The sequence below is a fragment of the Spea bombifrons genome, chromosome 4, assembly GCF_027358695.1.
Source record: "Spea bombifrons isolate aSpeBom1 chromosome 4, aSpeBom1.2.pri, whole genome shotgun sequence".
In the NCBI taxonomy this organism is placed as follows: Eukaryota; Metazoa; Chordata; class Amphibia; order Anura; family Pelobatidae; genus Spea; species Spea bombifrons.
Window position 1 is genome coordinate 48370645 of NC_071090.1, and position 27625 is coordinate 48398269.

At 39.0% G+C, this 27625-nt stretch overlaps 1 protein-coding gene across 1 annotated transcript; it reads right to left on the reverse strand.

The window, feature by feature from the left end:
- Nucleotides 1-3803: 3803 nt before the first annotated feature.
- CSRP2 (cysteine and glycine rich protein 2) lies at nucleotides 3804-21563 on the reverse strand. The gene is made up of 6 exons (XM_053462636.1): nucleotides 21418-21563; nucleotides 8622-8740; nucleotides 7738-7906; nucleotides 6029-6158; nucleotides 5299-5392; nucleotides 3804-4211 (listed from the first exon to the last, which is right to left on the reverse strand). The coding sequence occupies exons 2-6, from the start codon at nucleotides 8731-8733 to the stop codon at nucleotides 4135-4137; spliced, it is 582 nt and encodes a 193-aa protein (XP_053318611.1). The 5' UTR covers nucleotides 8734-8740; nucleotides 21418-21563; the 3' UTR covers nucleotides 3804-4134.
- Nucleotides 21564-27625: the final 6062 nt, after the last annotated feature.

The window sequence follows — 27625 nt, forward strand, 5'->3', positions numbered from 1 at the left end:
CCCATTTTGTCCTTTAGCACCAAAAGGTACATTTGAAACACTTTAAAAGTATTTTTTTATTTTAAATCATTGTCGTGTAGTTACGCTGAAACAATATTAAAAAGCATAGTTTTGAAACGTTAACAAAATTGACCAATAACCTGGTTCGTGCAGAGAGATGAATGTGACCCCTGCTATAGGTAAATATACGGAAGTCCACATTTTCTGATAATCTGAAATACATAGCTGCTGTTTTGTATAATTTGTAGTTGTATTCTGGCTGTGGTGTTCCCAAAGGCCAATGTGAATTAATGCATTTCACCCAAAAGCTTAGACTACATCTTCCATCATCCATAAACTACTTTTTTGTGGTTACCAGAGGTTTGTTGGAGCTGTAATTCAGTGAAAGACCGAGGTCTGTGATCAGTAGCTCTGCAACGGTCCTAGTGTATCCTAGTATGGATTTAAAGCCTTGGGGGTTTTGTGGGTTTATTTTATTTTTTTTTTTTACGCATACTGCAACAATCACTGACTGAGTGTTTGAGGTGTTAAGTACCTTAAATCCAGAAGACCATTTCTTCTGTTTTTTTGTAAATTTAAATGTGATAAAGTAACCTGCATGAAACGTGCATCTGGGCTGGTGGAGTGGTCAGAGGAGTCTAGAAAACGGAGATCATCGTTTCCAAGTGGCATAACTGAATTACCACAAGGAATGCAATTCTGTGTAGACTAGCCTTCACAATATATAGGATAACTATCAAGTGAAGAACTGTCTAAGTGCATTTAGTATATAAAGTATTCCAATTTTGTGAAGTGAATCGAGAAACTCAACATTGTCCAGGGCTTTTTTTTTCATACCTGCTGTATATGTTAGATTTTTGTTCGTCAGTTTGGTTTTTTTAACTGTAAATTTTTTATATGTTCAACTATTTGCACATAAATGCTATTTTTTGTCTACTTGTGTACCTATTTTTTTTTAATTTTTTAGAAGAAATATAAATGGAATTAAAAACCAGATTAGACTATTTATATATGCACTGATTATCTGCTGGTTACACTGATAGCTGTCTGATCTCAAGCAGTTCATAAAGAAGTGGAGAAAAGGACACTATCTGTGAGGGGAAAAAACATATCTGGAATTTACAGATCTTTGTAATGAAACATTACCTTGTTAGAAATGCGTTTTGTTTTGTTGACCCAAAAAACGATTGCTAATTTCATTACTTTTCTTCTTGATGGTTTTCAGTTGTGAGCCAACCACCAGAATACTGCAATACTGAATCATTCTGTTTTAAGCTATGAATTGTATGTATTTTTCATTTTGTATTTATTTAACTGTGCCAAGTATTATTTTACTACTGTCAGCCTTGATGTACAACATTGTGAGCAACCGAAAATGTACATTTTCATAATTTAGCTTTCCTCACATAAGTTTAATTCCATCAGTTTTTTTGTACGTTATTAATCAAATAAATATTGACAGTTCGGCACAGTGTTGTGTTATTGATCTGTTCAGATGACGTCCCAAATGTCTAAAAATATGACTCAACGGTTTAGTAAATAAACAGTCGGGCAGAGCTTCGGCATTTCCAAATTTAGCTGTTTATGTATTCTGTACTATATTTAAAATTTATATTTTTAAAAATTCATGTCAATATCCTGCTGTGTGTTGCATATCAGGACACTGATATATAGAATCACAGAATTTGATGACTGATAAGAGCATATCTAGTCTGCCTATGTAGAGACTAAGAACTTAATTAGGCCTTGGTTCTGGCCTTTGATTCAGGAAAGTTTTATGCCTAACCCATGTATGTTTTAGTGAGTCACAACTAGGTGCTTGAACCTTGGTTAACAGAAGACCAATGCTTTACCTAGCCTCAAAATACCCTTGAAGTCCATCTGATTCTTAACCTATTCCTTAACATCCGTTTCTAGTCTCGTTTAATCTATGCGCCATGACTCAACTGGGGATGAAAAGTGCCCCTTACACTTTAAGGCCTCCAAATGACATATGTACAGATGATAGATTCTGCTGCTTGTGCGGCAATAAAAGTGTGCACCGCTATGAGCCCAATGGGCATTTGCCAGTCTAAGCCTGTTATGTGGCATATATAATGCTGACTGGGTTTTACATATAAGAACAAAAAACTTCTGATGTCACATCCGTTATGCGAACCCTCGGTAGTAGGAGGGTGGGTGTGCAACTGTCAGGATTGGGGTGGGAGCGTAAGAGCAGAGGATAGTCCAAAGCAGTGTCAGTAAACAATTCAATAGGTCAGGGGCAGGCAGCGATCAGAGTAAATAGTAGTCCAGACAAGGGTCAGGTAACAGGCAAACAGAGTAGTCCAATAGGGAAGCCAAAGGTCAAGTAATGGAGAATCCAATAGAGGGTCTGTAGCAGAACGAGCAGAGGAGAACAGGAAGCTGAAGTCCACGGACATACAGGAACCAAAGTTCTTGAACACTGGCGTAAAGTGTTCACTATTGGAGGGGTTTTTATAGTGCTGGAGGCATCTACTCCTCCCCTGTGCTGAACAAACTCCTTACTGGATTGGTCACCAGTCAGTGGCAAATCCATAGCAGCTGGTTCATTAGTTCAGTATGTGGCCTTTAGTTGATGGGGTTACAGGTGTTACCTCCCCTCCACAGGTGTACTGCATTATGTTGATATTTGGGCAACACCTGGAAGTCCCCCCTGGAGTTTGTAGAAACTTTAGGCTGTGGTTTTGGCCTACTGCGATCATGCGTTTCCAGGAGACCTGCAGTGACTGAGGACAGCTGAGGAGAGCAGGTAAGGGCGAGAGGGGCATGACAGCAACCAAAGTAAGCTGAAGTGTATGTCGGGGTACGAGCCCTCCTCTCATACCCTAACCCCTTGCCTACAGTAGGTGAATGGTGGCAACCTATGCCAGAAGAGATACAGAGCTGTTCTGCACAGCAGTAGATTCTACAAGGTAAATTTGCAGTTATGAAGGTGGCGATGCTTGTAGCAAGGCCTTTAGCATCCAGTTCATTTATTAATTCTCTTGTGGTAGAAAGTGTGTTTCTCTCCAGGTCTCAGACTTTCGTATGCTACCAAGCTGCAAAAGTAGCTGCTCCACAACACACAGCTTTTTGTAGCATCCTCAGGCTAGGGTAACTTTGGATAACTGACTCACCTGCTTGCTCTGGCCTGTATTGTACTAAGTTGCTGAAGCCTGTCATCAAACCAACATATACACTGCTAAATAAGACCTACAAACTATGGGGATACTTTTTATGGGACATTTGAAGTCTTACCCAGTAAGCTTCCCAACGATAGTAGTTACAAATATATGCCTTTGTCCCAGATTGTAGAAAATGCATTTTCTTTCTGTTCATCAGAAATCATTTTTCCCCGAACATGTTTCATAAGGGTGCTTAGTACAGAAATTAAACGAGACAGTTGTCATGCTCATATACAAGGAGCGTTTAACACAGGCTTGGTTGTTAACATAAGAGGAAGGAAGCACAATACAGTTTTGTAAATAAGTCTAAACAGGTCCTTTAATACATTTATTTTTTTATTAGATGTACTCGGACCATGTTTCACGATAGCGCTCGGGCAGCACAGTAGTTCAGCCTACTTAACAATCCTCCTTTATAGCTAAATGTGTTGCCTCTCTCTCTCTCCTCTGCTTAAAAGAAAATACAGCCTTTTTTGTTTTGTACTTTCCTATATAGCTTTTACACAGAGAACAAATCAGTCTTTGGACACTCAATTTTCTACAGCTTTTACCGAGTCTGGCCTACTTTTTGTTAACAGTCAGGTCAAACAAGACCCATATTAACTACACAAAAAATAGGAAGTTAGATTTTTATTAGACATCGATGGAAATACAATATAGAATTGACATTTTCTAGGAACACCCAGTTGTATAATACTGTTAAATCCAGATCTACGTGGCACAGATTTTATTAATTTTTATTTTAAACATTTGAAAACCCTTTATTAGCGTTGATTCCTACAGAGAAAAGAAAATAAAAGCCCAAGGTTACAAAGAACTTAAGGGCTTCTTATGGTGTATAACTTCAGTTTCACAGTGATTAGTGGAGTTTTGGAACACATTTTTGCCCAATTATAAGGAGGAGAACTCAAGGAACGTTCTGTGTCTTCAACAATCTGTGTCATCTTTACTGAGCATGGACCAGAGCTCCAGCTCCTTGGCCATAGCCAAATCCTTTAGGACCAAAATTCTTGGCATAACAAGCTACAGTGAGGAAAAAAAAATAAAACATCAGTAACACAAAAAAAAACAAAACAATGAAATGTAACCCAATGAATGTTGTAATTTACTTCAACAAATTTAGAATATCTTACCTAAAGAATTATGCAATTTTAACAAAATAGTGAGAAAAAAAAAATAATGGCTTGCTCTTATTTTCTCAGACATCCGAATCTCTGTTTATATGGGTTAAAGAAAGAAAAAAAAAAACCTAATAACCCATGAATTGATATTTTTGGAGAACAGTACTAAATTTAAGTGTTAACTCAGATTGTACTCTTACTCTGCATTTTCTGCCCAGCGTTCTGTGAAACATGTTAACACAGACCCCATCTCTATTGGGAAAGACATTTAAAGGCACTTCAGTGTATTCGATCTGAGTCTAGTAACAAAGCTGCATGCATTTTGTGACTCGGTAAAGTCTGGTAGGCACGTGCATCATTATAAAAGGGTAGATCCATATGGTTTTATAATTTTAGTTACAGTATGTATTGTGGACCTTGTCAAATTTGTATTACACTGAATAAGTTACAAATCAGAGAAACTGTTTCAAATAATTAGATCACAACAGCACTATCACTCACGTTCTTTCCAGGTTTATCTACGGTGTGTGTGTCACTGCTAAAACAAACTCATTGATGCTTTAAATGTGTGTCACAGAATTTATTACCATTCATCACCTCCATATCGCCCACACCTTCACAAGCCAACAATACAACATCATTTCCTGCGAGCCTATTACAGAACACCACAGAGCCAATCTACACCTAACAGTATCAACATAACCCCGTCCAAACCAGACCACAGACATGCTTGACGTGGGCCCAATAACTCTACATCCGTTTCAAAACGGCCTCAATCTCACAGCATGTTATTTCTGCCTCTTTGGACTGTCTGGTCCATGCACAATCCCTGTGTGCACACGTTTACATGCACATTTATCTCCTATATTGGAGCGTTTATATTTAATAACATTGATTTTCCCCAACAGCCTGGTGTCCTGTCTGTCAGCAGCGCTAGCTCCAAGATGACAAACAATATAACGACAAAGATCTACGCAGCCAGCACTTACCTTTGCAATAGATTTCTCCTTCTTTTTCAGTCAAAGTGGTCGATTCTAGGCTCTTGCCACATTTTGCACACCTGAAGCAGTTCTTATGCCATGGCTGTTATGTGGGGAACAAATAGACTTACTTACTCATCCTTTCTTTGGTATCATACAAGCAACACATTCCCCTGCCTCTCAGGGAGTCATCTATGGCTGCTTTTACATGAAAGCTCTGTAAAAACCTACATTACATTTTATAATGTATTATTATTTCCATTAACGCTCATAATCTTCCCAGATCAGGATATGTATATTTTCTCAACTTTTCTAGCACGTTAGTCGAGGAACACATGTTTTAAAGGTTAGCAAAGCCATGGTTTTCCCATCCTTACCCAGTGAATTGTTGAACTGTAATTAAACACAACCCTTAGCTTAGCTTTGTATGTCTTACAAGTTATACAGTAACCACTAATGTCACGCAGGTCACCAGCTTGATTGTTCAATAACTTGAGTTTTTCTTTGCGCAAACTAACAAGACTGAAAATAGGCTAAATGTAAAAAGAGTTTGGTGGTTTGACTATATTCCGATGCATCATTTTAAATAAATGGTTTTGTGCTCCTATGTTCTTTATCTTATAAATTAGAATGTAAATGGAACCTTGTTTTCTTGTATGTAGATAGTAAAGATGTTCTGGTGCTGAATGCTATAGTACATAGGCTCTCAGGTGTTTATCCTTTAAGAGACCCAACTTACTTTTCCAGCCCCCATTACTTTTTCGGCAGCATACACAGATTCTCCACACCGAGGGCACTTCTCAGTACCTCCAAACTTCTGAGCAAACTTTGAAGGGTTTGAGCTGGTGGTGGGGCGAGAGTGTTGTGCTCTGTAATCAAAGAGTAGGAATTATAAAGTGAGTTTTTTAAGTACAAAGTCTGCATTACTCCCGTAATCTCTTGGTTACTGAGCATGTTGTTGTGGAAAGATTATGGGACTTTAAGTCTATTGTGTGGCTAAATCTCACACAAAATGTTTCAAACAAACAATTAAGATGTTAAACTAAGAACTTTTTTTAAAAAACATTTTTATAATCACATTTAAAACAATTCTAGCTTTCAAATGATATGTGGTTTTAGACAGCTGCATATTAGTTACACATACTGCCTTGTCGTAAAACAATAAAATGTGTTAAAAAACCCAGTGGATCCTTTATGAAAGGATGTGGAGGAAAGGACCTCACTGGCATTGCCATAAAGCATAATCTTAGTGTGGTGGATTGAACAGCAAGTCATCCAAAGTGGCATCACTGCCTACAATAGTGACTTTCAGATCTGCAGATAAAAAAAAAAACGTTTACTAGAAGAAAGTCAAATACCCACTTCCGGTCAACGCATTACTGTTTAAATGCTTAAATTGAGATAGTTTCCCCCTTTATGATATCTGCACTTTTCTTCCAGTATCCAAACGACATTTCCTACCATACACCTAATCTCCCCCTAAATAACTGTTCATTTACAAAAAAAAAACCAAACATTCGTATACAATTTTACCTACTCTGCATATAAAGAAAATACCTATACCGTGTTAATTAACAGAAGCAGAAGCTTTTCTACGCTATGTAGAATATGCAGCCTTACACCTCGAATTCCCTGGGATGTTATATTTGTGGAACCAAGGTAACTTTTTTAGAATCACGGTGTTGCTGTTGTTTCAAGACAAGCTAATCAGCTAAAGCCAAAAAGGGTAAACAGCAGCTCCCTTCCCTCATGCCAAGATTACATTGTCTTGCTGGGAAGGCCAGTGATAGGAGGGAAGGCTGCAGAACAGGTTGCAGTTCTTGTTGGACCTTTAGCACCAAGTCACTTTGGTGCAGAAGATGATTTACTTGGATTCTTTGGAGTGGAGAATCTTGAGAAGGAAGAGAAATGTAAGCTCTTTTATCAAGAGACTCCACCACAGAGCTGCCTTGTTTTGCAGTCCACTAAGAACTACCAGAAACTGATTAGGGAACAAACCGCTGACCAAGATGGTTACAGGCTGCTCCTCTGCTTGCTTAACGGATATTCCATCAGTGACAGCCTTGAGGAAAAGGACAAATCCGCAGCTCCACTCTCCTACCTCTTCAGCCCCTTGGACTTCTGTCATAACATTTCCCCTTCCCCACTTTTTGCCTACCCACTGAAATTCCAGATGTCAATCCTGCTGCAATTCCACATTCACCCTTGCAACTTCTTTTGATATGGTTGGTGTCACTTCTTGTGTCACTGCTTGTTTGGTTGTTGCTATACAACGTCCCTGTACAGTACTTTCAGGTGTATAAGTCTGTGTGTATTCTGCCTGCATTACAGTATACCTTGTGTATTATATATGCGCTCAGTTTCTGGAACCCAACATCAGAACTACTGCAAGGCAGCATGCTTAAGATCTTAAACATAATAAGGAAGGAAACAAACAAACAAACATACTCCTCTGGTTTAATGCCAAGTCTTTCTCCTCTGTCCATATTTAAAGTGCCTGCTCCTTGGCCATAGCCATAACCCTTTGGTCCATACTTTTTTCCATAACAGGACCGGCAGTAAATCTCATTGTCATGGATAGCCATAGTGGTGCTATCCAGATTTTTTCTGCATACCACTACAGAAAAAAAGAAAAAAAGTTAAGACGACCGAACAAATTGTTTTAAAGAAAAAACAATACACTCAGATCCAGCGTTTTATCTTGGAACACAAAAAAAAGGCAGCAGTACTCAGGCTATTAAATGGCAATTATTTTCCAGTCCGCCACCAAACAAAGAAAACTGTATATTCCTGCCATTCAACAAACGGAAAAAGTTCTCTCATTCTGAGCACTGCGCAGTGACTGTAGAATGAGGTTTTCCAGAGAGAATTCATGGGCATAAACCTAATAAACAAAAATAGGATTGTCCTACATATAGCAAGTGGACTTTCTGTGATCTCACATTCTAGTAGTCTGCGTACAGACTAGTCACTGGTCAGTTTGTTTTAACAACCCCCACACGGCATTGGACAGCAGCAAGGGCAAGAAAAGTATGCACACTTATAGGTCACCATTATGAGCCATGTCACAACATAGCTCATCACTCATTCACTTTTTCCAGGAGCCAAATATTTTAAAAATCAGCCCTTAACCTGGCAGTATGTGTAGAGCATTAGAATATATACTGTAGGGTATAGGGAAGAAAGAGTTTTTAAAAAAAAATGCAGTCTATACAAAAAGTACCAAACTGTGGATCTTGAACAGAATAAGAACACAAAAATATATTTGCTCTGGACCGTTATTTGGTTGATTGCTGCTTGGTAACAAGCAATAATCTTCAAAGTTAACTTACTGCAAAGGAAGCAGCATTTATGAAAGCTTTTCCCGTCACACTGCACTTCTTCGGCATGGTATACCGTCCTGTCACAGGCGCTGCATTTGTTTCCACCTCCCCAGTTTGGCATCTTGAGACTGGAAAAACAATAGATAAAACATTTTAGACACGAGCAAAATCTTAATGTTATGCCAAGTCCTATTCCAGCACATTCAAAAAATGCATAAAAACACAACGACGACAATTTATTCAAAACTAGATCCTTGCCCTTACAGAATATATCAATATATTATCACAGACATGCGTGGGACACCAAGGGCAATACGAGGGCTTGCGTCATAACAGCACACATTGAATAGATATAGATGTAAAACCCACTTTCTTTTGTGTGCTAAGGACATATCTAATTATATAAACAATCAAATAAAGGAGAATTTCAGTGTATAAAGGAAGGGCTTGTAAGTCACGAAACAATTAAGTGGATTGTATTCCAATGTTAATGACCTATCAGGCCTGCACAGACTAGTACAAATGCTGCACAGGCTCCAGAATTTGTAATCAATTCTCTGTTTATTGCACAAATAGGTAACATGGTACAGAAATACAATGTATAAATACGGGAGTGTCACATAATATTTATACAAGATGTGTAAGACAGAGAAAAACGCGACAACAGTCAAGCCATGATAACAGCGACAACGTAGTCCTGTAAGTTACAGAGGATATTATCTTATTACACTTAACAAAGGCAAGCATGTATCAGTTGTACATCACAGAGAGAACAATGTAAAAGATGACAAGGAGTATCCATAAAGGCGACACATATGGAGGAAAAACATAATATGGTACCCCAATTACAAAGTCAAAGAAAAGAGCAATACATATGAACAGAAAAACAAAACATTGAACTGCAATCCAGTGGCGAAAGGTTGCAGAGCCAGATACATCCGACACTACAAGGACAGTCAGCTAAAAAGAGAACAGAATATGGGTTGTAACGCAACCACTTAATTCTAAAGGCTGATCTAGAGATTTAGATGCAAGAGGGCGATTATCTAGGTTAGAAGCATTTTTTTTTCCAACGGAAGTAAATTCTTATGACCCGATTCCCGAGCCTCCATACGGCAGATAATTCTACGCAGGTAACCCAAGCCTCAATAGATGGGGGAAAATCAGTAGATTTCCAATACCGTGGGAGGACAGTTTTCGCTGCGTTTAGTAAGTGAAATGTCAACGACATCTTATAAGTTTTGTAAGGAATATTAGTATGATATAATAGAATGGAGGCCGGGACTGCTTGAAAATCTGGGTGAGCCACCTCTCTGATAATGTCCACGACAGACTCCCAAAAAGGGCATGTGACCGGACAAGACCCCCATATTTGAAGAAGAGAACCCGGTTGGGATCCGCACCTCCAACAAGTGGGGAAGATCTGGGGTAAGAATCTAGAGGAACTTTGTACCATCTAGAAATAAGCTTAGAGGTAGTCTCCTGCATTCTGCTGGAGACGGTGCCCTTGTGTGTTATAAGGAAAATTTTCTCCCAGTCCGCAGGGCCCAATGTTAGGTCCAGATCTCTCTCCCAGAGGCTGAAATAATAAGGGCCGGGGGTTCAAATGGAATTGCATACAGTTTGGAAAGCAAATGGGGGGTTCCACTTCCTCAAGACAGAACGTCTCGAATGGAGTTAAAGGTCTGTTAGCCTCCTCCACAATACCCAGAGAGCGAATAAAATGTTTCCTTTGGAATCACATGACAAAGATGAAGAATACAACCATTAGGCGGCGTTAAAGCCTTCATGCGCTCCAAAGAATGACGAGGAGCAAAATCAGGGTTCATGGTCAACGGGGTCAAATAGAGGGCTTGGAAGACTAGAAACCAGTCCTTCCTAGAAATTTTTCTAAGAACCTTCAGAATTGAAGGAATAAAGGGATGTGCAGGATAACTGACACACCTCATGGGGTCAGGCATCCAGGGAATCACACTCACAGGGCAGCCGAGAAAGGACTCCTCCAAAGCCATGAAACGTGCGGATACGCACATCTACGCAGGTCAGACAAAAGGTTACTCAGCTAAGGGTCATAGTTCAAACTTTGCAATTTTGACAGATCTGTGGGATAAGTAGGCCCAGGTATTTAATGTGGTATTTAATTTAGTTTGGATCTGCCGATTAAGGGCGGGAGAAAAAACCCATGATCTCCGACTTTGACAAATTGATTTTGTAAGTCCAAAAAGTGAAACTTATCGAGTTCAGGCATCACCTGGGAGAGAGACCGGAGGGGACTGGTAAGGGTTAGCAAAATGCCATCTGCAAACATTGACAGTATATGAGACTGCGAGCCAATCTGTACACCCATAATCTCTGGAATAGAGCATTTGCAAGAGGTTCAATTACCAGAATGAATAATAAGGGAGATAAAGGGCATCCCTGTCTTGTACCATTAGATAAGGGTATCCGGTCAGACAAAATACCATTTGGCAAAATATGTGCAGTTTGAGCTGTGTAAAGAGCTTTAATGCACGTCAAAAAATTGACCCCAGGCCAATCCTACGTAGCACCTTAAAAAGAAATGCCCAGGTGACCCGATCGAATGCCTTTTTCGGCATCCATTGAGGCCACGGTGAGAGGGGTCTTATTCCGTTGCGCAGAAGAGATATTAATAACTTTGATGGTATTATCTCTTGCCTCCCTGCCCGGGAACAAATCCCACCTGATCAGATCGGGGATATATGGCTGAAGGCAATTAGCTAAAATTTTCAGGCTCCAGAACTTGTTGAATTGAAGATTTCTGTGCTGTTAGCGGCCAATGGGACATGAAGCATCTCACGTGAGCTTAATGTTGCAAAACTAGGCGTGAAATGTATGAGGGCATTTCACCATGCACTCATTTCCATAAAAAAAGTGTATACAATAGATGGCTAATGATTGTAAGCTCTCCACTCCCTGTGTTACTTTGTGATTCAAATTATACATTAATAACTGTGATTGAATCCAGGTCACAGGTTATGCAATGAAGCTTCCATTACTATAAATGTGTATTTACATGCCGAGACTGGTTTCTTGAAGCTTCAAAAAAATAAAAACACTACTATTATCTCCCTGTGGCTGTTCACACCCATCACACCAGATTTACATAGGTGAAAGCATGATGCAGAATAGGGTCAAAAAGCACTAAATCAAAAGAATTTGCTTAATTCACCATGAAGACACTAGTGATGTCCACAAATATAAGGCAAATTCATATGTGTTCAGCTTTCTAATTTGCCCTAATTAATCACAACTTCTCTCTCTGCATCTTAAAAAAATATCAGTAGCCTAAGCTTTCCAATCAAATGTAAGCTTCATTTCGCCATCAGCCAACGCATTATACTCAACTACTCTTCACGTCACACGGTTAGCTGCCTATTCAGAAAGAGTTCCTGTTGCTGCTTCTAGGTAATGACAACCTGAGGCTACTTCTGCAAATATTCTTCTGGCTGACCAAGAAAACAAGATCTATAACTTACTGATCAGGTTAAAAAAACAGAAATATTATATAATATATATGTATACACATACATATACACACACAATAATTATTTCATACACTTACTGAAACGGTTAACTCAATAAGTACCACATAGACAACACATACATTTAACGTTTATTAGACAGATCCCAATATCTCTGATAAAGGCAGGTCTTCACCTTGGAATTATATGTCTGATTTGCTTTATTTATGTTTAATACAAATACGCAACCCTCCTTACATCAAACTGTCTACACTGAAAAGATACAACACAACTGTTAATAGCGCCTTAGGAAATAAAGGAAAAGCATTAGTGTTTTATCCAGCATTCTCATATATTTTAATTTCCTGTGGCATACAAGGAACACCAGGTTCAAATCTCCTATTAATGCTTCTGAACAGGAACAGATGTACTTTAAAAGACTCTATCAATGCAGATATAATGTAAGTAGATGCTCCAGCAGTAAAACAGAGTAAATGCCAGAGTTAAATATTTTATTGCTGTATTTCTGAAGTAGTCATTATGATATAATCATCTGAAAATAGAATCTAAAAATAGAACATCCACAGACTCTTCTCTGGAACCAGTAACGTAATAAAAAAATTCACTATATTATGGTGAAAATAATATGTTATGGTTGAAACAAGAAAGTTTATGAAATCCTGTCCACTTAAGTTAAGAAATAAAGAAGCACTGCCAAACAAACTTACATCCACCAAGCAAGCCTAAACACTTGGTTTCCCCCCCCCACATAAATCCTATAGTGCTATTAAGATTATAGGTAGGAGATTGGAGCCCACAGGCAGAAAACTGGACCAGAAGCAATAATTACGGACAGGAGTCAAGGATCCTGGACAAGGTAACAAAATTGTGATGCTAAATCTAAATCAAACCATGCCACACTTGAATGTCTATGCCAAATCAAGGAACAAATCGAGGTCAAGGACTAAGCCAGATAGTGGAGGCTCCTCCATAGGAGCACATGCGCACGTGAATCCCCAAGCACAAAAGGAAAAAAAAAAATGTTTTTCAACACTTTTTTTTTTTCCTTTTGCGCTTTGGGGGTTCACGTGCCATGAAGCCTCCTGTGCCCTGCTGTAGCCTGCCTATGCCTATCGCACGTGTGATATGAAGAAAGAGCCTATTTGGCTCAATTGCTGCCGCGCTTGCTGAACTGCCCATTTGATTGTAAAAGCTGTGCGAACGGGGGAGTAGCTCCCAGCCAACACACACCGCCCAGACTGGAATCTCCTCGCCCTACCCAGTGACTGACGTGAATGAGGAGGCGGGGCTAACAACTTTCTGCTTCCCTGTCTCTTCATGCAGTCACACTGACGATTGGCCCCGCCCCTTTCAACTCATCTAACAGTAAGTATAAAATTAATATTTGGGCTGCTGAAAGTTAGGGGAGGTGGGGGTTAATTTATGGAGTCTTTAGGGAAATGTATTTTAACCTGTGCATTACATCGTAAATGTACATTTAATTTTCAAAATGTATATATTGTGAACCCCCACTGGAATTACCCACCAGCCACCACTGAAGCCAGATCAAACCAAATGTAGTCAAGAGACAAAAGTGAGGGAAAGAGACAAACCAGGTCAAAAACTCCAAAGTAAAGCTGGACACAATTACTTAAGCACATACGCCAACCAAGGGTAACTAGAAAGTATAAATTTGAGTTTTATAGGCTGCTTCCAGGTTCATGGAAGTCAAAATTTCATACAACAGGTTCTGTGACATCAGTCGTGTGCACCTGCCACTCTAGCAAGCGCGCAAGACGAGGAAGGATGTGGAAGACCCTACCGCGCCTTCTCAAGAGGAGCATATCGAGTCCAATGATGTGTTGTGGGACCTCGTGGAGTACAGAGGTAAGATATTACAAGCGCAAAGGATTACGCAAACACAGTCATTTTTTCCACCTAAGGATTAAAAACACAGTTCCCAGAAGTTGGCCTACTATGGAAAGCTGTCAACAGTTCTCATAATACAATAATTACAAAGCAAACAATCAATGAGGCTACTGTGCTCATCACTCACCGGGATCCTCAGTTGGCAGGTGTAACGTCGGAGGATCAGCAGATCCAATCATCAGGAATTGATGAAATCTTACTGTAAAAAACCTGTGCAGTCTCATTCGGCTAGTAAATGACAGAGTTCAAAACAGGCTCCTTATTTATGCAGATAACATGAAAAGGTACAACAATCTGGGGGGGGGCACACACTTAGATAAATAAGAGATCTTCATAAGAAGCCATATTGAATTCTGTCATTTACGGTTTTCAGAATAGTTTAGATGTGGTCACCTTTCCTGCAAGACCATTCCAGGTTTCGCCCTCATGATGGCTTCATCCAAATCCAAAGTATATTCAAGTAAATTGGTGACCTTCCTCCATCAATGTCACAGGAGTTAGGCGCAAAAAGTATTGAACGATATCTTCCATATTGTTCTACCTTGATAAATCCAAAATACACCAAAAAGCCTTCTGTAGAATAATTTCATTTTTGCCATTTTAAAGAGGAAATCCATAATTACAGTTCTGTCGATGCCAACGTCAACCTTTAATAGGTCAAAACCTTCTGAACTGTAGTGCAACTCTTCTCAACAGGCAGAGCATAGTGTGCCACAGATAGGAAAGTGAGATTTTTACAACGTCTGATGATGAAATTCACACAGCACTCTAGATTAGCATTCCTGTTCATTTAAGCAAACAATTGGCTGGGATACCAAACAGCAGCTGACATGGATCAAGACGAAACAATCCACTTTGAAAAACACCAGCTGAATCTCTAAATTAAAACACAGCTTTTTGTTTTTTTTTAACCATTTTATGCCATAAGTTACCCAGATCTGAAAACTGAAACACAACGTCTGCGTTCATGAACTTCAGTTATGTCTTCTACATCTCCAATGACTGTTTGACAGATGTTACATATCAAATGGACTGGCAGCGTGGACTGCCATCGCGTACTGAGCAAACAACACAAAGGAAACATTGTGCATGAAGCTGTGAGAATGTTTGTTTCTGTAATTGTTAGGATTCTGCGCCAAAGCAATAAATTATTCAGTGGCCATTTTGGATTCTTTTTACTTTGTTGCCACAACATATCCAGTATGTAAATCATTTAAATTTACAATAACCTAACAATCATGCACTCTGGGCTAAAATTACAGAACCTTTTCACATCCATAAAACATCGGACACCCACTCAAAAACACAGGTTATTTGACATATAATATGGATCCCAAGCTATACTGAATAATAGGAACAGTTCGTTTCTAATCATAAATGTATCATTTTAGAAATGGGTTTATACTTTGCTCACAAATGTTACTATAAAACGAAAATGATAAATATTATTAAACTAATTCTTGATAAATATATGGTCATGGATTTGTTAGAGTTAGGTGTAGGTGTCTCCATAGTCTATATACTATAAAACTGCTCTCCACGATGTAAAATACTACTACTGAATAAGATGGTTTCATATAAATGTACTATGTTTGAGTGAACTCGTATCTGCTTCGGGTGTATAGAAACAAACTGAAAAACATACAAACAGTGCTATATAGCACAAGGATTTCAGGTTACCCCCGTACTGACTGCATCTCCATTCCTTATTTAACTTTGTTTTAGCGCACTACTTTAATTCTGATCTGTCCTTAGAGGTAAAACTTGATAAGTGGAAAGTAGGCAAGTGCTTTGGATTGTTACCATTATTAAAATATAGCCTAGAATAATACTAGTTACTCGGGTCAGTGGTTAGGTGAAACCCCCTACACATTTTCCCTTTTGACCTATCATGAAGCATCAATAAAAAAAAAAAAAAAAAAAAAAAAAAAAAAAAAACAGATTCTAGGCAGGCTGCATATCCAAAAAGCTTCAGACACATGGGTTTTCTGGATATAAGTAGACCATTTGCTAGTAGTCAAATAAAATATAGAAATGTTTGAATATTTTCTGAATTTTGAGGATTGGAGGCCAACTGACCAAGACTGACATACTTTTCCTCAATGACACTTTGATTTTAATGGCCAAGTCACATTTTTCAGTATTGATTTAAGGGAAAATCCTTGAAAAGTGGTGGGCACCGCATCTATTGTCTAAAAAGACACTGTTGATCAGCATTGAGTTATAATACATGAGCCGGGGCTGGCAAAGTTAGCTAAACATGTGAAAGTAGAGGAAATGTTTAGCTAAAAACAACTTGGATTATGTTGTTTCCAGACAACAAAATCAGTTTCCTGCCCGTGCCTTTTGGGCCAAAAATCGAGGGGGCATCTTAGACTCTCACACTCATTTTCATTCACTCTCTCTCATGCTCTCTGAATTGTCTCCATAACTTTGCTGCCGGCAGCTCTGCTCTGCTGTCACTGGAAGCTCCACCATTTTGCCCTGAGATAACTCTGTGTAAACTTAGGCCAGAATAGCGGAGTTCCCGGTGACGTCCTCTCCCCGATCCTCCAATGCAAGACATGGAAGCGGTCATCAGAGAAGGTAGGGAGCCATTCAAAGACTGTGAGTGAAAGAACCTGCGGATTTCGGATGAAAACTGAGCTTTTTGCGTTGTTTTTGGCTGTTTTGTAGGGGGTCTGGCCTCGTTTTTGGTGATTCGTACGGATTGACAAAATTGGCAACGTTTGTTAAGCTTGCAATTCATACGATTCCGAACGCCAAGTCTACCAATGATTTTCATATAATGTTGTCCTATTGAACCTTGCCTGTTATTCTCCCAACCTTATTATGTTTTTCAGGAAATAGAGAATGTCTCTCTATAGCCTCTTCAGAGTCTGGTTTTATATTTTGATCCAATGGCAGGTTAAATAAGGATATTAAATTCCTTTCAGACAGAACTAAACTCAATGTTGTGTTTTTGTTTTATTCGACAATGAACAAGCTCCCTGAGAACCAGTGACATGAATACTAACAACACATTCACTTTCTTATTCAGATTTGTACAGAATTTAATGCTTTGCCCAAGTTGTAAACATTCAGAATGTTGTTTGAAACCTAGTTTTTACTTCAATTAAAAGAAAAACTATACCGAATTGAATTACCGTATTTGCTCGATTATAATACCCCTCGTCTTATAATCAAGGTCGTCTTCTTATCAGACCTCCGCTGGGGCCAGGCTGTTTACAGGCGCTTTGGTCGCGAGCGCCTTCTCTTCTACCAGCGGCAGGAGAACAGGAAGCTAGAAGAGTGTCACATAACTCTGCCTCCCCCCTCCTTCCTCTGGGGGCGGGGCCAGAGAAGTTGCTCGCACAGCCGGGCCCCTGCAGAAGTCTTCGAGTGAGAGATCTGCAGTTCAGGTAAGGGGGTGGGGGAGGGTTTTTGTGATTAATGTGTGAAGTATGTGTGATAAATGGAGTGAATGAGTATTTAAATGTTTGTGAATGAGTGTGTGATAGCATGGATGTGTAAGGGTGGTGGTGGTGGTGGTAGCATGGTATCATCCCCAGGTTCCAGCATGTACTGGCTGCCTTGGCTTGATAGGAGTGTGATTGCTGTTAGCAGTTATGCCTTTTAACCCCCTATATGCCACTCTGCCCCATGATATGCCTTTTAACCCCCTATATGCCACTCTGGCATATAGGGGTTAAAAGGCATATCATGGGGCAGAGTGGCATATAGGATGGTATAAGACATTTCTGGAGGCAGAGTGGCATATAGAGGGTTAAAAGGCACATCATGGGGCAGACTGGCAAATAGGGGGTATAAGGCATTTCTGGGGGCAGAGTGGCAACCCTGGGGGCAGATGTGCATAACTGGGGGGGGCAGGTTGGCAAATAAAAGGAAATAAAAAAAAATATATATTTTTCTCAATCATAGCTTTTATTAAATATGAAAAAATTGTTTTACATGAATTAATATTTACTAGTAAAACTTTTTTTCCTATAGGGTAGTCTTATATTCAGGGTTTTTGTTTTTTTCCTAAATTAATATTTAGATTTTGGGGGGTCGTCTTATAATCAGGGTCGTCTTATAATCGAGCAAACACCGTATTTTTTCCATGAAGCTCATAATAATTAACAAGATTATGTTCATGTGCCTTCTCTCGGCCAAATGACGCACAGACCAGGAAGAAGACAAGAAATGGCAGTCGATGCACCATTGGGGAGGTAGAAACACTTGTAGTGGTGATGAATGGGGCAGATCACTGCTTAACAGCAAGACATGGAGACACACGGTTCTCCATACACACCATCTGCTCCATCACTGGTTACTTCTTTATGAAAAACAAATCAGTGATACAGATGGTAAATTCAAAAGGTAACAAACATTAAGTGATATATGTATAATGAGGGGATAATGGTGCTGCTGTAAATAAAGTAGATGCACCCTGTGTAAATAGGTAAGGTGGCAAAAGATGCAGGGTGTTTCTACCCTACCTAAAACTAGCACATAATATAAATATAATAAAAAGCAACTATAGATAGTTTATGCAATCTAAAGTGTTTATATAAAATACACATAGTAAATTAAGTTTTACAAGAATATGATGCAAAGTAATTTAAGGCCTATGCTTAGCAGACGCAAATATTGGGGTCTATTCTCTGACTCCAAGGACATCCTTTGCTAAATTGGAGGTATATTTTGGGGGTGTCAGTCTCTGTAATTCATCATTCTTTGGGCATCTCCTGGATGTGGTGGTCACTCTACCCAGTTTCAAGGCAGACTTAAGGGAAGCTATAGAATTTTGGGGGTAATCAAGTGTTGAACAAATAAAAAAATAAAAAAAAAAAGTTTTCTTGGAGACTCACAAAACGTACAAGTTATTTTTACCTTTAAGATAACTTAATGAATCACCTTGTAGACTGATAATAGACTATTATCCTACAGACTTCTGTGTAGCTAAAGGTCAACTTAACCCAACTGAGATATTACTCTGTCTCATCCACGTGCTCTGATCTCATGGAGTTCCTGTATGTAAGCGTTTAATTCTATAGTTTCCTATAGGATCACAGCAAGACACAGCATAGGATGTTTGAACTGGTCTGGAAACAATGACACCAAAACGGATAGAAATAGTCTAATGATGAACAAAATTGTGGGCATTATAATGGTGTTTTTTGAATGTCTTGTGACAAAATTTTACAACAAGTAACTAATACCTTTCCTAAAAGAAACATATGAAGTTCCATATTCACACATTGGGGCCATAAAGGCTTAGTGAGAAATCTAGGTATTTACTGGTGAAAGACTAATAATAATAAAATTAATGGTAAGGATTGCATCGGCTGTTCATTCATTTACCAACTCCTCTAATTTCGTATAGTATCTCTATTACCCGTTAATGCAGGAATTGTGATATTTAAACTTAGCCTTCTTCTTGGACATAACACAAAAAACATTCTATACTAAAGCTCATACCGCCCGCCTTTTAGATCCGCACAGAGCTGAACACAGGCACTCGCTGCTTTATGGTGGTCATATCTTGTTCTTTACATTGTGTGCATTCACAAGACATGAAAGCTTTCATAGACTCAGCTACGAGGAGACTGCACAGAACCATTTCCATATACTTCATGTACGAGACACAGTAAAAAAACATTTTCGCTATTCAGAAAAGCCATCAGAGCATGCTAAGGTTGCGCCCCTGTTTTCTTTGCAATAATACGGGCATATGTTACAGAAACAAAATAAATATAATGTGAGGGAAATAAAGAACACCTGTGGCGTCGTGGGCCTCCCACACGTACCACCCAGTAAGCATGGCGTTCCTTCTAGAATGACGGTTAACCATGAAATAAACCTGTAGATATCCATGCATGGACAGTGGTCTCAGAGCGTCAGGGTTGGATGTTGTATTTTAGGTTGACATTTTGTTATTAAGCTACACTAAACACAAAATACACACAGAGGGCCGCCTGAATCTAGTATCGACCGACACTTTAAAAGTAAACAAGCACAAGTTCGGTACAATCATAGTGTGAAAGAAAAAAGGTGAAGGAATGGGGACCATGTAGAAACACAAATTGTTCCAGTTATGATATGTATACATCTAGCACATTTTTTTTATAGTTTCCAATGAACACCATTCATTCCTTATGAAAGGCAGCATTGTACAAATGCATTGTCCGCATTATAAGTTCAGTTGAGGTTATTAATTGATGAGGGAGTTAGCAGGAGAGCTGCAGTTTCATCTCACTCTTTATGAGCTTGGTTAATCCTGTTGTTGGGCTCACCCAGCTGTACTTTGAACTAAAAAGGTATTGCAAACTCCTTTAGACAATTAGCGGATGTATCTAAAGGAGGCCATATCTCACGGGTGTCAAAAGACAATTATTAGGAGCAAACAACACAAAAAAAAAAAAACATAACAGTGGTAAAGGATGAGTCTCTAATAAGAGGAAACCAAAAACAATATCCAGCATGAGTACACACAATCTATCCAGTAATAAATACTACTTCACCCACCTTATTTTAGGCATTTAGCATTACATAGGAAATAAGAGTTAAACTAGAGAGACAAAAAAGTGATCACTCAACAACACATTAGTCAACACTTGTCACTCGCCAGGATGTATAAACTAAACAAAATAACCATTTGAAGGATTACCATTGTCTGAGCCCCAAGCACTTATGGTATTTTATGTGTATACCAGGAAAGATTTTCTGTGGGAACTTAGTTAAAAAATAAGTAAATCAATTGTCTCTTCTCTGTGGGTGTTATTCACTAAAGGGAGAGTGAGTTTGCACTCCATGACTTTACCATATACCACGAAGGATTAACCCATGTGAGCTTCTGCAGCATGAAAGAGCCTGGCTGGCCCTGCATACTGTCTAGTTAAATTAATTAGATCTCTCCAAACTCTCCTCATTCATTCACAGGTCCAGTTCAGACCTTGCTAGAGAAACTAGCCAGCATGGGCTCTTCATAATGCAAAGTGAAATGAAGGAATTAAAAGCACTACTGCAAAGTCTCCCGTTACTGAATATACCCCAGCATTGTCAGATCTATGGGACTTATCAACTAAACCGTCAGTAACTAAAGCCTCTTAGACCTGGTGAAGAGTGCTTTTTAAATGCACAAGATAATTTCATTCCATATTGCCACATCTCCTTAAAGCCAGTGATCAGAAGACCTGCCAAACAAGCTTGTAATCAGATTGACTACAATAAAGTAATAAATCAAGAGGTTAATCCGTATCACCTACTGGAAGATTTAAACCTAGGAACACAATTCTCATGGACTGTAACAAACAAGATAAACCTGATGTCTATTATATAAAACAATATTCAATCACCTGCACATAGACTGCACCATTAACACATGCCTTTACAACCAGCTGCTTGCTTACCAGAGAGCAGACTTCACCCCTTGCTGAGCTTGTGCCTGAATGAGAAGCTGCTGAGCTGTTCCTAAAATCCAGTTGTGGGAGGAGGAGGCTGGGACTGTACAGAAATCAGCATTTGTAATACAAGAGGTGGGGAGAGAGGCTAACACTGCCACATAGTCTTCATTCCAGCCCTCAGCAATGACATCATCATTCATTATCCTCTCCCCACTCACACCTTTAACTCCTTCTGTGCAGTCCTTAGGGAGCTGCACAATCCCCACTTCACAGTGTTTAAGGTTGCTAGAAGAAATACAGTTCTTGAGTTCAGCTTCTGGAAAACAAACAGCATTTCACTTCAGTACAATTGCAATCATGAACTATTATTGTGCCTGCTGAGTAAACTAGGTCACCCTGGCTGCAGGATGTTTTCAATTTTTTTAATTTTATTTGTTTTGAAAACATTCGCAAAAAAAAGTTGGCCATTGCGGCATCACTGCTCGAAACTAATCAGTAAAATAATTACCCCCAGTTGGTAAGTGACTCTCCTACATAATAAAGAAGAATTTGGCAATTGGGCTATTGGATAAATGTTTCAGGTCTACCTTATTCCTTCCTATTCTACATGGCTGTAGACATATCTAAGATTCCCAGATGGTGCTTTTTGCTACCAGTCTGGTATGATTGATATTCCTGCTTGAATGCAGGTCTTTAAACAATGACAAATCAAGGCTTCAATGAGCCCACTCTTAGCAGACGTTTAGCAAGTCACTACATAGAATTTTCAAAATGGGCCACTAAAAGGGTTAACAGGGTCAGCATATTTTGAAAGTTCCCAGTTATGAGTATTGCTTGTGCATTAAGGTATTTTATGCCAATGTCACTTGTGTAGTAGACAATCCACCCTAAAATGTTTATATAACAAAACAATAATTGACTGTGCCGCGCATAACTTTGCTGATAAAAAGGACTGAGCCGCCATGCCTTTAGCAGTCGGAGATCCCTATTGCTTACAAGACCAAAAGGGTAAGGGAGATCATTTGTGTGATGACCTTGATGATCATGACAATGATGAAGGTATAGAATTTCAAAATGTTTTGGCACTTTTTTGTTTACCAGAATTAACTTTATGACGATCCATAAGCAGCCAGCAAAGTGATCTTTAAAAAACACTACCTACATGTTCTGTTGAAAAAAAAACCCAAAGATATTATGCCAAATCCCAGCCCTTGAGTGCAACTGGTCACCGGGTGGCTTGTGATTGCAAAAGGCGACTGTATAGGACAGGGGCGTCCAACCTGCGGCCCTCCAGCTGCTGCAGGACTACATCTCCCATCTCCCATCTTCCTCAGCCAGCCCCTTAGCTGAAAGAGCATTATGGGAGATGTAGTCCTGCAGCAGCTGGAGGGCCGCAGGTTGGACGCCCCTGGTCTAGGATCTCATCGTGTCTGACAAAACAAAGTCCCACAAAATATCACAACTGACCTCAATGTTTATTCTTCCTAAAAGCTGCTGCACTTCTAGTCACAATTATACTTGAAGGATGGCAAAGAAGAGTTTCCTGAAAGTATCTATTTTTCATACAGCGGAAGATTTCTCCCGTATAATTGCTTGTTTTATAGGACAAAACGAATTTGCCTATTAGTTTCTTGTATAGTACACATGAGTCCCTAGTAACATGAGTCCCGGCAGCGACTCACCATCTGGTGCACCGGGAAATGCTGGCCCACAGAGCTCCACATTCACCCGATCTCCAGCGGCAGGTATACAGCTGGATTTGCCCCACCGTAAGCTGCATAAGCAGAAAACTGTACCTTGCAGCCTCTTATATCCAGCCGTTGGCCGCCGTTACGTTATTTGCAGGCTGCTGACCTTAAAGTGCAAGGGCTGTCTCATCTCCAGGCTAGACTTAGGTTTCACCAAGCTGCTTCTACACTGATACTCAAGCCCCCTAACACGATAACTGTTAAAGACAGACACCGAATGATCCATTTGTGTTCCTCTGAGTAGACAGAAAACATATTCTTCAAATCTTGTAAAAAAATTAAAATAAAATGGTCCCAGTCGGGTACATAGAAATGTTTGATGGGTCTCAGAGGCTTTCAGCATTCTCACAAGTCTTCAGGACAGACAGGAACATAGACTGTGGTTGGAGGCTGACAGATGCTTTTAAAAGCAACTTGTATATTAAAAAAGGATTAGAGAGGGATTCAGCCTTACATGTTTCATATGTTTTGGTGCGTCATCAAGATTTAAAAAAAGGTGTAAGGTTGAGTTCCTCTCGTACCTGTTGTTACCATGTAGTGATAAAATAAGTGTACTTTTATCGGCATAAAAATGCACTGTTTGGACTAACATAGAGAGATGCAAGTGTAGTAGTGCTATTTTTTAAACATATTGTAATACAGTACCAAGAAGTGAGTTAGCTAACTAGGTTTTTGCTTCAATCCAACTGCTTGTCAAGACTGGTAGTTGCACAGCTTTTATGGCCATCACCTGCTATTGTCTGTAGACATACATCTCCAGGCAAATTCCCTTGTATATGACAATGTAAGACCAAGGTTGGTTTCTACCAACAATGTCCTAAAACAGCGTGTCTGAGTGTGGCATTCTGTGTGTGCAGGAGAAATGCACGCCATCATCATAGAAATGGTGAACAAAACGTAAGCTCACACCGTGAATTACATACAACAGTGCCGCTATTCACGCTGCTTCATGTCTACTTCCAAGAGTGCTTTGTGTGGTGTTAATAAAAAAAAGTTTTAGGAACAAGGTAATTATTGCACATTATAGTAATATGTGATCTTGCCAATCGCAAACAAATGCCCTCAATAACCTGGTTCACAAACTCTTTCTTTGGTGCGTCTCCTTCATTTCTTAATCTATTACCATGAGTACTTGGTTGCTTGGGGATATGCATATTTCTGTAATAATAAAGTCAAAAATTGAGCAGAGACAATGAGAGTTCATTCTTCACAGGGCAAAACGAATCCAACTTTCCAGCCCCAAAGGGCATTTCCAAACGAAAAACAAAAGGGTTCATTTAGCACAACACAGCGGCTTTGTGTACATCATGTGCATCGCTGCGGGGCTCATTTATTGTTTAATAAAAACTAAGATTTCATAAAATGGACACTGTTGTTACTACTTGAAAATGCCATTGATGGATGTGCTAGTTGTGAAAATATTTAATGTTCTTCTCTTATATGTATGATTTTGCACTCCTTTGGAATTCGAAATGGTATTTAAAGAACATTCTCATTTTAAAATTCAGTTTCCAAGTGAATCCGCTTATATCCACACTGCGGAAATGGACAGATAGACAGATCAAATAATTGATGTATTAACTGGTCTCATCCAAGACTTTATTACTTACTCAAAACATCTGGATCGGGTGTGATCAATAGAAAGCTTTGCAGTGTTTAGGAAGATCATCAATGATGTATCACATAAAATATTATTTATCTTTCAGTATGGCAAAACTATACAAATGTTGATATTTTGCTATTACGACAATTTATAAAGCACCTAGGCATGGTGAATGAAAAGTACACATCAGCCGGAGTCCAGCCCTGACTCACCATCTGGAGCAACAGGCTAATGCCTAATGGGCCACTGGCCTACAGCGCTCCATATTCACTCAATAGTGTTCACCCAGGGTTCTATGGATTAATAAAAAAAAGCAAAAAAAACAAAATGCGCTTGCAAAACCTTTACACGAAACCTCCACAAAAGCTTTTAACAGTTGGAATTGTTGACTTTCTTTCATAAAGCTCACTTACACATTTATAAATCTCTGTATTTGTCAGCTCCTGGATGCTTTGTGAAACAGCTGTTGACTTGGGAATTTATTATGGCGGTGCAGGCCAATAATCAAATTATTGCTGGCACCGGCCCACCGGGCTAAGCACAGCTTTTATCACCAAGGAGAAGCATCTTGGAAAATAAACATACATTTTATAACACTGTATCTTTACAACACCGCTTCTACTAGGAATCTTACTTCTTATAATTATGACTGGGCAAGCATGCACATGATCTAGCCAGACGTCTTGGCGGCAGGAGAGGACTGCATGCAGGAACCAGAGGTGACTTAAGCTTTTCTTCTATTTGTAGCAGTGGGCCCTCCAAACTTGCAGAGAGCAGATTGGGCCGTCTCATGTGATCAGTGTCTGGCTTGGATTCAACAGGTACAGACATCTTGCCCATCTATACATAAAATAGTTTTGTAGGTATCACTGCTCCTTATAATGAAGTCATTTATAATATATAAATATGATGTACTCCTTGGATGAATGACAACATATAACAGTTCTTATTCATTTTTCGGGGGGGGGGGGGAAATTCTCTTTGCATTCAATGATATTCATCCATGGAAACCAAAAATAGAGGATAAGTAGTGGACTAGTTAAATGATCTTAATTAGATTAATGATCTAATTAAATAAAAACTTTAGAAAGTCTTAGATACAGTGACGAACAGCAGGCTGAAGCTCACCAAGTCTCACAAAGAAAAACCTCACTCTGTAAAATGCTCAGATGCAGCACAGCAGACACAGTGAAATGAATGGATCCCCCGCCTGCTCTGCTCTTATATAGGCTCTCTTTACTAGTCATTTTTTTTTTTTTTTGAAAGATGCAGTGCAGCCATTGGACAAGACCTCAGCATGATGCTACAGGAGTGAGCTGATTGGACAAAAGAAGATCAGCTCACTCGATCTCTCTCCTCATAGTGCAGAGAAAATGGTGAGGTTCTCCTCCTGTTAGCATAGTTAAAACAGTGGTTTCGGAGACAAAACAAACAAACAAGTGAAGGGAGATTTTTGTATTGCGCAAATTTTTTTTCGTTTCTTTTGTCCAAAGTTGCATTTGTGCTTTAGTTATTCATATGTATGGACGGAAGGCGAACATTTGTCACAAAAACCCATTCCTCTGAAAATGAATGTGCAAGTCTAATGTTTTCTGCCATAGTTACATCTAAACAGTATAACCCTCCTGCCCCCATTCACAACCCCCAAACCCGTTAAGCTATAAATTTGTTCCATGTAAGTGCTGGGAAAGTATGGAAAATAAATAAATAAATAAATAATAAATAAATTAGGTATTTCTGAAATCAGGACACCTAAACTGATAAACTTGGAGGGGATTTTCCATTACTTTACCTAATTTTGTGAGGATTCAGAGGGAAAAATATATAAAAAATTAGGTGTTTTTTTTCTAATTTTCGCTCGTTTTTACTAAATTTCTCATCCTAAATTTTCAGCTAATCATATAACTATGGTGTGAAAAGAAAGCTCTATCTCTCCTTGAAAAAACAATATATAGTTTACATGGGTACACTATTCACAGGAAAGGAGAATAATCGCTGAACCGACATAGCGCAAAAATGACAAAATACCTCCGGGACTGAAGGAGTTAACTTGACTTTAACTGCTTGTTTTCTTCCCAGAATTTTACACATAGTTACATGTAACAAAAAAAGAAACATATCATAGTGTATACTGTGTGAATTGTATCAATGTGTCAGAATATCATATATTCCACTCTCAAATGGATTAACTTTTCTGACTGTTCAATTAAGTTTTCCTTTTGAATGGTAAAGGGCTGCTTTTGGACTCTCAGGAAGAAAAGAAAAAAAAGCTTTGAAGCAATCAAACTTTACATACTTCTATGTTTAAATGTAGTTAAAAGTCTGTATTGCAGTCTCTAAGAAGTCCGTGGGAGAATGGTATCCACATTGTTAATTGGATTGTCAACTGTTGGTTGGTGCTGACGCATTTCGCCTTCCAAAGAGGCTTTTTCAATGCAAGATGCCATTCTTGAAGCCTTTTACCATTCGGGCGAAAACTTAATTTAAGAATCTGAAAAACCTAATCCATTTGTAAGTGCAATATATGATATTCTCAGAAGTTGATACTATTCACACAGTATACACTATGAAATGTTTCCTTTTTGTTACATGTAAGATGATGTACATTTCTGGTAAGAAAACAAACAGTTCCACTTCTATAACACAAAGCGAATGTATTTTGTTATCGGAACAAATTTTTGTTTGGTGGGGCTGTGGGAAATCTCATCATTGAAAGATATCATTTCAGTGAGCAGGAACTGCGTGTTGCAATAATCGATAGCCTAGGTTTTTTTTGCCGTACTAGTCCATGGCCAGTTTACATTTTTCATCCGGCTCATACGCTAATTTCCAAGATTAGGGATATACTGATGTACATTGTTTT